This window comes from Oncorhynchus masou, chromosome 9 (genome assembly GCF_036934945.1).
Source record: "Oncorhynchus masou masou isolate Uvic2021 chromosome 9, UVic_Omas_1.1, whole genome shotgun sequence".
Taxonomy (NCBI): domain Eukaryota; kingdom Metazoa; phylum Chordata; class Actinopteri; order Salmoniformes; family Salmonidae; genus Oncorhynchus; species Oncorhynchus masou.
The window spans coordinates 67,165,050-67,175,337 of NC_088220.1; the positions used below are offsets into that span (position 1 = coordinate 67,165,050).

General features: G+C 46.1%; 1 protein-coding gene across 1 annotated transcript; it reads right to left on the reverse strand.

Moving 5' to 3' along the window:
- Nucleotides 1-825: 825 nt before the first annotated feature.
- Nucleotides 826-10,288, reverse strand: LOC135546535 (dapper homolog 3-like). The gene is made up of 4 exons (XM_064975036.1): nucleotides 9,800-10,288; nucleotides 3,478-3,601; nucleotides 2,992-3,105; nucleotides 826-2,796 (listed from the first exon to the last, which is right to left on the reverse strand). The coding sequence occupies exons 1-4, from the start codon at nucleotides 10,028-10,030 to the stop codon at nucleotides 1,316-1,318; spliced, it is 1,950 nt and encodes a 649-aa protein (XP_064831108.1). The 5' UTR covers nucleotides 10,031-10,288; the 3' UTR covers nucleotides 826-1,315.

Here is a 10,288-nt window from a genome sequence, read left to right on the forward strand (position 1 = left end):
CTCAATTTTTTATTTCACAGGTGTCACTTAGCAATCATTTCAAACACTTTATTTGCATAGTTCATATGTAGATGCTTTAGACTAACTATCTACTAACCTCATCCTTGACTTAAAGTTAACCCTTGGCCTAACCTTAACCTAACCCTTATTCTAAACCTCACCCTAACCGCAAGCTTAGCAGGCATTTGCTTATCAATAGATAGTTTGTTGATAGCATGATAATCTGTAGAGCATCTACAGGCACAATCTATCCAAATAAAGTGTGACTAAATTGTTTATCATTCACAATCTCTTTGCTCTGTGCTTGACTAAAGATGAGGGGGTTCAACCTTGGGACATAGTTATTTTTAAGTTAAAAGGGTAAGGCCCAGGTTAGGGTCAGTATTTTCTACCATACTCTCAATCATGCACGAAGTGATGGAATAATGTCATTACATTTCAGAATTAACAACTTTTTCATAACTTGGTCTGTGAAAATATGCGGAAGCAGATGTTTGGAGAAAGATTAAGCAATTATTGCTGTAAGTTTAAGGCAGGTTTACTGATACACCCCAGGGGGGCGACATTGATGTACACTTTCTGTTATACAATGTTGCACACGGAAAGCAATTTAGGCTGCCAGAGAGGCTATGACTACACAGGCAGCTCAATTCTGATCTTTTTTCACTAATTGGTCTTTTGACCAATCAGATCAGCTCTGAAAAATATCTGATTTGAAAATAACTATTTATGTGTGAGAAATATCCAGTAGGCAAACATGAGTCCACCATTCCAGGTTGAATACTAGAAAGTGTCAAATGAAACACATGGCTTAAGAGACCACAAAACTTTTATTTACAAACTACATTCATACAAACAAGGCCACAGGTAGGTATTTACAGAAGTGTGTGTGTGTGTGTATGTGTGTGTGTGTTGACCCCTCACTGCAGTCGCCCCCTACATGGCCAGTGCTACAGACATTGGCTTCAGGTCAAGGCTGCAAGGTGGTGCAGCTAAGAGAAGAGAGGTAGCAGTTCACGTTCAGGTGTCCATATGTGACATGGCAGTGTAACCATCAGAAGATGACTTCATTAGACATGATGGTTGATGGTTAATGCACATTCTGATGATGGTGAAATGTGGTTTAGCTAGATGATATCATGATGCTGATCTTAGGCCAGTTACAGACATCATAGTTTGTCCCAAAGGTAAAGTAGCTGATTTTTTTTTATGACAGTGCTGCATGAACCAGCAGAGGTAGACGGAGGGTGTAAACTGTAGGTTATGTAGGATTAAACTGTGCAGGATATGGGCAGTAGAAGCAGTGACATATGTCTCAGACTGTGGTCATGACTTTGAGAGAGCCGGCGCGGAATCGCAGAATCTTCTTCTTCAGGGCGTGAGAGGCTTTGATTTTGACAAAGGCCTTGGGCTGCGAGGAGGCCTCTAGGGAGGCCTTAGGGGAGGAGGAAGCGGAGGGGGCAAGGCGAGGGGGCAGCTGCTGGGGCCATACCAGCCCCCCCTCATCAGAATCACTGGAGAGAGAGCTGGAGGCAGGGGAGTACACCTCACTCATGCTGGACTCTGACTCCCCAGGGGCGGCCCGCACATAGCCCTCCTCTCCCCGACACAGAGGTGCTCTCTCTGAGTATTCTGAGAGGCAAGGCTGGGCATGGACCTGGGAGTGGTGGTTGGGGTTGGGATGAGAGCAGGCCTGGGTGTGGCGGGCTCTACGAGGTGGGCGTCTGTGGGCCTGCTCACCCTGGGTCTCCCCTTCCTCCTGGCTGAGCTCCAGGGTGGAGCACCAGCGTCGCCCCCCAGCATTGTTCTTATGCTGGGGGCCTGCATATGGGACCTGGCCCCTCTGGTGCTGGGGGTGCTCGGCTGTGCTGTACCTGCGCTTAGGGAGAGCCCTCTTCCCCATCAGACTGTTCTCAGACTGGGAGCGGCAGGTCTTGTGGCCAGGCTTCTTGGAGCACTGTCTCTCCTCATGGCTTTTTTTCCCCATGGCCCTGGGCTTTGAGCTGCTCTGGTCTGGGGACACAAAGGTTTGGCTGGGCTTGGAGGGCTCTAGAAGATAGTGTGAGGGGGAGCGTTCTGGAGGAAAGTGTGCGAGGGAGCGTACAGGGGTGTGGCAGGCCTGCCCAGGGATGTACTGGGCACTGACCAAGTGGTTATATGAAGCCGGGGAGTGGGGCAGCGGGTAGTGCTTGGGGGAATCAGACGCACTACTAAAACAAGGGTCCAGAGCTCCACAAGTGGGGTCCAGGGAGGGTGGATGGCCCCCGGCCAGGGAGTGGGGTCTGAAGTGGGGGTAGGCCAAAGACCGATAACAGTCCTTATCCATGGATGGGGCCTCTCCCCCCCATTCCTCCCTGTCTAGCGAGTCACACCACCAGGCCTGGCACTCAGGGTCAGGGTAGAGGTCCTGTGGGTCAGAGATGCAGTGCTCGGAGGTGTGAAGAGTAAGTTTCCTTCGCAGGCTGCTCTGCCTGTTTATGCTGGAGGAGTAGGGGGTGGAGGGGTCAGGCCCCAGGCTGGTACGAGGCATGCAGGGCCGGGGTGAGAGCGCGTAGCGATGGATGAGACTCAGGATGTAGCCTTTAACCCTCATTGCCTGCTGGAAATCCTCCTGGGTGGCCAGGTCCTCATCCTCCCAACCCTGGGCACAGTGTAGGTCCCACTGCCAGGGCTCCTCGGCCGTACCCTCCTCAGCGATTCCCTCAAGGTGTGGATAGGGGGCGGCAAAGGAGAGGGGAACAGTAGCATGAGGGGCTGGCTCCATCAGACTCTCACCTGTCAGCTGGAGGGCATAGCCTGTAGACAGAGAGCACAGAGAGAAGTCAATTGATCAATTGGCGGGTTTGTTTTACTACTGATACGAGCACTTAATGCAACTAAAATAATGATGCAATAAAGTAAAGACAGTCCATGGTATTGTTGCTATGATACCATGAACCCTATTGTGGTTGAAAGAGAGCTGTTGAAAGTGGAGAGTGGAACTGAACTCACCCAGAGACTTCGGCCTCTCTGTGCTGCTGAAGCCCCAGCCAGGGTGGGGCTCTAGGAAGTCAGAGCGACAGGAATGCCCCTTTGGAGACTGGCTCTCACTCAACTCATAGAGCCCTGGGAAACACAGATGATGTCACTCATTACACCGCTATCAGGCTTTCTCAAACCATATGCTGACAAAACTAATTTCCAATTTTATGTCCCTTTGACAAACCCCAGAACAACTAACAGTAGCAAGAAGGGCATGAAAACAACCTTTGTCAAAACTAATGAAATGTTAGTCATTATATATGTACTTCAGTGAAATATAGGGCCACAATTCATGTAAAAAAGTACACAGAAAATATACAGAACATGGGTCAAATATGCAAAAAATAAGTTTAATTAAAGTGTCTACATTAAGAAAAATATAACTACACAATACCCCTCTGATGTGGATCAGAGGTTAAAGTTCAGAGAATTGAAAGGTGGTAGCATGAGGAGTACCTGAGTTGGGCCGACTGTCCCCTTGGGTCCCCTCATAGGTGACATCATCTGTGTCCACTCTCAGCTCGCCCACCTGCTGTTCCAGTGCCAGCATCAGCCCCCAGGGGGAGCTCTGGAGTGCACTCTGAGGCAGACCAATACACAAGCATGAGCACACAAACCCAAGACATACAGTACAAGTCAAAAGTTTGGACACACCTACTCATTCAAGGTTTTTTTTTTTTTTTTACTATTTTCTACATTGTAGAATAATAGCGAAGACATCAAAACTATGAAATAACACATATGGAATCATGTACTAATCAAAAAAGTGTTAAACAAATCAAAATAGCGGTAGAGATACTCTTAATGATCGGCCATGAAAAGCCAACTGACATTTACCCCGGAGGTGCTGACTTGCTGCATCCTCGACAACTACTGTGATTATTATTATTTGACCATGCTGGTCATTTATGAACATTTGAACATCTTGGCCATGTTCTGTCATAATCTCCACCCGGCACAGCCAGAAGAGGACTGGCCACCCCTCATAGCCTGGTTCCTCTCTAGGTTTCTTCCTAGGTTTTGGCCTTTCTAGGGAGTTTTTCCTAGCCACCGTGCTTCTACACCTGCATTGCTTGCTGTTTGGGGTTTTAGGCTGGGTTTCTGTACAGCACTTTGAGATATCAGCTGATGTAAAAAGGGCTATATAAATACATTTTAGCTAAAAGAAATCCAGGTTAGCAGGCATTATTAACCAGGTGAAATTGTGTCACTTCTCTTGCGTTCATTGCACGCAGAGTCAGGGTATATGCAACAGTTTGGGCTGCCTAATTTGCCTACATTTTACGTAATTATGACATAATATTGAAGGTTGTGTAATGTAACAGGAATATTTAGACTTATGGATGCCACCCATTAGATAAAATACGGAACGGTTCCGTATTTCACTGAAAGAATAAACGTCTTCGAGATGATAGTTTCCGGATTCAACCATATTAATGACCCAAGGCTCGTATTTCTGTGTGTTATTATGTTATAATTAAGTCTATGATTTGATAGAGCAGTCTGACTGAGCGATGGTAGGCACCAGCAGGCTCGTAAGCATTCATTCAAACAGCACTTTAGTGCGTTTTGCCAGCAGCTCTTCACAATGCTTCAAGCATCGAGCTGTTTATGACTTCAAGCCTATCAACTCCCGAGATTAGGTTGGTGTAACCGATGTGAAATGGCTAGCTAGTTAGCGGGGTGCGCGCTAATAGCGTTTCAAACGTCACTCGCTCTGATACTTGGGAGTGGTGGTTCCCCTTGCTCTGCATGGGTAATGCTGCTTCGAGGGTGGCTGTTGTCGATGTGTTTCTGGGGCAAGGAGAGGGAAGGAAGCTATACTGTTACACTGGCAATACTAAAGTGCCTATAAGAACATCCAATAGTCAAAGGTATATGAAATACAAATGGTATAGAGAGAAATAGTCCTAAAAATACTATATTAACTACAACCTAAAACCTCTTACCTTGGAATATTGAGGTCTCATGTTAAAAGGAACCACCAACTTTCATATGTTCTCATGTTCTGAGCAAGGAACTTAAACGTTAGCTTTTTTACATGGCACATATTTTACATGGCACCCATTTTTACATGGCACATATTACTTTCTTCTCCAACACTTTGTTTTTGCATTATTTAAACCAAATTGAACATGTTTCATTATTTATTTGAGGCTAAATTGATTTTATTGATGTATTATATTAGGTTAAATAAGTGTACATTCAGTATTGTTGTAATTGTCATTATTACAAATAAAAACGTTTTTTTTTTTTTTTTTTTTTTTTAAATCGGCCAATTAATCAGCATTGGCTTTATTTGGTCCTCCAATAATCAGTATCGGTATTGAAAAATCATAATCGGTCGACCTCTAGTTGAGATGTTATTTTTGTGGATGCACACGCAGCAGGACACACACAAATCATACACCAGGGAGGAAGAAAAAGTGCAATTGGACATGCTTGTTCAAGTCAGCCAGGCAATTTCAGGTCATCTGAGGAGCAGATGTGTGTGTGTGTGTGTATGTGTGTGTATGTGTGTGTGTATGTGTGTGTGTGCGTGCAAGGGGCTAATTTCAAAAAGGATGTAGTTGTACACTGCTGGAATGCAAAGGATTTCTTAAAAGTGACCAAGGTTTCAGCAGCAAGCTGACTCCAGCAGTGTGGCAGGGAGGGAAATTATTCCCTGAATTAAATGAGTGTATGTAGAGTGTGCAAAGACAGGTTAATGAAAAATTCAGTCTGTCATTTTGTCATAATAAGGAGCCAACCTTTACCTGAGCCAAACCAGCATCATACCAATGCAGGCTAACATAATGAGCTAGACAGTATAAAAACACTCCATATACTGTAGATCCCAACTTTCCTATTCGGATGCTGAGTCAAAAAACAACAAGCAGCACCATATCTGGTCATGAGGTTGGCTGCTGTTTTGGTCACTCAGCAGCGCTGGAATAATTTCTGGGATTCTGGGTCATTTTTCTCAGGCAGACAAGACTAGATCAGTGTGATAGAAGCTCTGTGTTTGCGAAGAGACAAAATACCCAAGCCAGGCTGTGTCTACCCAAGCATCCATTATGCAATGAAACCTATTGGAGATATGCTTTCTGTCACTAAACTAATATCAAACATGAAACCATTGTATTATGGTGGTTACTAATAGGTGAGTGGAAGTGATCTCCAGGTTTTATAGCTACCTGAGTGCGAGCAAAATAAATAATACAAGGAAAGAAGGAGGAAGAGAGTGTATTGGAAATCAATATATCCATGACACACTTTCACCCAATTGATCATTAGGCCTAGGTCCTCCGGCAAGCTCACATGGATCTAGAACTAGCAGACACTGTGACAATTAGGCTAGCTAATTAAAACATAATGACACAGAACACAAACAAAGCTTTGAGGACACACACAGGACACATACACAAACATAGCTGACTTCCAGAGTGTGTAGCTCTGTAGGGGTCTCTGGCAGCTCCCTTTCATGACGATACTTTTGATTCTGCTGCATTATTAATTGACGCCTCTTGATCTCATAACGCACACTGCCTGGTGTCATTACTATTTGACTGCATCCTGTGCTCTCTCCGGTGGAGAGAGGGATGGAAGGGGAGCAGTCAGGCAGCTTCATGGCAGCACACAGACATGCATGCACACACACACCATGTTTACATAACAGGCGTGAATGGGGCATGCAGGCTGCACACGCCAGCCTCTGTGTTCTGCCTCCCCAGCAAGGACAACAGGCTCTGAATGGACTTTATCCAGCTTGACTTCAGTTAGTCAGTGCTCAGGTGACACAGCTGCTCAGGGCCTCCAGCTCAGGGGGAAGCTAAGTTAAAGAAGACATTACGGGACAAGGCCTGCGCCCAGGCAGCTCTCACCTACCCATATCATCAGTCACTCAAATCCCCGGACCCAGGCAGCTCTCACCAACCCATATCATCAGTCACTCAAAGCCCCAGGACCAGGCAGTTCTCACCCACCCATATCATCAGTTACTCAAATCCCCGGACCCAGGCAGCTCTCACCTACCCATATCATCAGTCACTCAAATCCCCAGGACCAGGCAGCTCTCACCTACCCATATCATCAGTCACTCAAATCCCCAGGACCAGGCAGCTCTCACCTACCCATATCATCAGTCACTCAAAGCCCCAGGACCAGGCAGTTCTCACCTACCCATATCATCAGTCACTCAAATCCCCAGGACCAGGCAGTTCTCACCTACCCATATCATCAGTCACTCAAAGCCCCAGGACCAGGCAGTTCTCACCTACCCATATCATCAGTCACTCAAATCCCCAGGACCAGGCAGTTCTCACCTACCCATATCATCAGTCACTCAAATCCCCAGGACCAGGCAGTTCTCACCTACCCATATCATCAGTCACTCAAATCCCCGAGCCCAGGCAGTTCTCACCTACCCATATCATCAGTCACTCAAAGCCCCAGGACCAGGCAGTTCTCACCTACCCATATCATCAGTCACTCAAATCCCCGAGCCCAGGCAGCTCTCACCCACCCAGACATCAGTCACTCAAAGTCCCCGGCCCAGGCAGCTCTCACCCACCCAGACATCAGTCACTCAAATCCCCCGGCCCAGGCAGCTCTCACCCACCCAGACATCAGTCACTCAAAGCCCCCCCCCGCCCAGGCAGCTCTCACCCACCCAGACATCAGTCACTCAACGCTGAGAAGGGAACTCACACTAATGATGTGGCACTCACAGTAATGATGTAGCACTCACACTAATGATGTGGCACTCTATGGAAGACATGGGCACACAGCGTCTTAGACATGCCCAAATCACCACACACTGAGGCCAGGCACATAGATCAATAGAGACGCAGATGTATGCGCTCGCACACACACAAGTCTATCGACATGCGCACACACGGGCTTGCTAATGTTTGCACTCTCCAAACACACACAGCATGGTGGCTCAGAGTGGGGTCAATGTCTTGTGCTTTACCAGCTGCTGTCTGGCATGGCATGGCTATCAGCAACTACACACTGGGCCCCTGGGCCTATAAACAGGACAGGAGGCCCTGGGGCAAAAACAAAGGCCAAGGTAACTGTCCCAAACACTCCCAGGAGAGGGCAACATGGGTCAGTAGCCACTGTGTGAACCTGCCTTAAAAACACCACACAACATAGACTCTCTACATGCAATATGAGTTTGGGTCCAGTGGGAAACACATGGAGAAGTAACGTTTGAAGGGCTCAATAGAGGGGGTTCAATTAGACATTCTTGTTACACAATTCTCCAACCAATAATCTCCAAGGAATTTTCTGCAAAATTATTTGCATGCTTGGAAAGACAATTAAGTTAATATCTGTCAGTATCTATCGATCCAAATGTACAGATCCCTCAAATGGACCGACCGGAATGACTTAATGAAACGTGCACAACAAATTGCGAGAAAATGTGCGGCATTTAGGGGCAGTCACTCGTCGCACAGTGTAAAAAATAGTATTCACCATCACCGTTGAAGCGGAGCCAGTTTGCTCTGCGTTGGCATCTTATTGGGTGATGTGTTCCAGTTGTGCATTCAAAGCGGCGGCCGAGGTGCATGATTCGCCTGTCGGCACACCGAGGCCCTCGTGTGCATTAGTATTCCTCTCCATATGCGCCTATTGTTTGGGCCGCGGCGGAGGAGAGGAACGCGGGGGGAAGCTGGGAGGAGAGGGAGGCGGCTGCTTTAATTTCTTTCACCCTCTTATATAGGAGCGTTCTATTGAGAACAGTGGGCGTGTGCGAGTCGATGGTGTCGTATAGTCTAAAGGCTACTAGCCTGTATATCTTTCTTTTTTTAAAGATAGAGGGCTGAAAATTGGGTGTAAGGAAATAACTGTTACATCCCATTCATTCAAAAGAAAAACATGTAATGTTTGAATATATTTTTTTTTACAAAAGCCCATTTTCTCTATAATAGGCTAATGTTAAGCATGCGTAATAGTTGCCATCACGGATAGTTAACGCTCTTTTTATTATTATTTGGGATGACATCGGTTGGATGGTCGGATTCTCCGTACCTGAGGTGATTTGAGTGGTGGGACACGCATCACGCCCACCTCTGGCAGCATAGTACATCCCTGCCTATAAACTAACGTTAGTTCCCACAAGGACAACGAAAATCTCCACAATCTAAAGAAACGTGCCTCATAACTTATATCTAAATCATATCATATATGATACTATACTATTAGTATCAGATTAAAATATATGTAATACAAATGTAACTATTCACATGTCCTATCAGCTCCCATTATGAACTAATTTGAAAATAAAAGTCAACGAATGAATATGTATAAACACTTGCTAAGTAAAATACAACATAAATGTAGGACCATGCAGGGAACATGCAGGGAACAATGGGTCATTAAACAGTGGACTCCAACAGACGGGTGCTCCAACCCCCATTCCGTTTCCCCAAGGCATATATTTGCAGCCGAAGGATGGAAACGATTAGATCCTTTCAGATGGGGATACTATTAATCAAGTTAAGTAACTTTTCTTGCAGATACGTTTCGTTGCTGGACAATAGGCGCACACCACCAATGCATTGTCCACTAACGGGGGAAAATAAATCGTATTTTATATAGGCTACGTTGCCTATCCCTCTATAGAGCCTAGGGGTAAACTGGGGGTTAATCGCGGTGGCGACCGACCACCCTGGTCGAGTAGCCATTCTGTGCACTACAACAATGTTCCTACGAGGTGAATTAGCCTTTATATTTGTCACATAAAAAGGCAACAATGTCCAAACTACCTCCACCTCTTTTAACGTCTTACCAGATGACGTCTCAATGTCAAGTTCTCTTGCCCCCAACTGCTGAAACCCGATAGCTCGTCCCTTGTGTAATTTTCGGGCATGGGCTCCCCCAGGGCCAGAGCACCGAGGACCAGGCACTCTTGCCTCTGCTTGCGGATCTCCAGCTCACAAAGTCCGGTCAGACTGGCCTCCATACGCTCCTTATTCCGACTGCGCTCCACAGTCATTGGGAAAGAAAAGGCACCGTACATGGTTCCAAAACCTTTTCCAATGGTTTGATAGAAACACCTGAATTACTTGCAGTATTTATTTTTACAAAATATTATTGCTCAAGTCCTTATCTTGTTGTTTTTGACCCCCCCTTGTTGCAACCACTTTTGTTCTTCATCGCACATGTGGATATCCAAGCTGATTTCTTTGAATTTAGGTTAGGCTATAACGCTGGTTGCCTATTTGCAGCATGAGTGCATGTGGCTGTGCGCTATACATTTTCTATTTCGTAGCTGTCA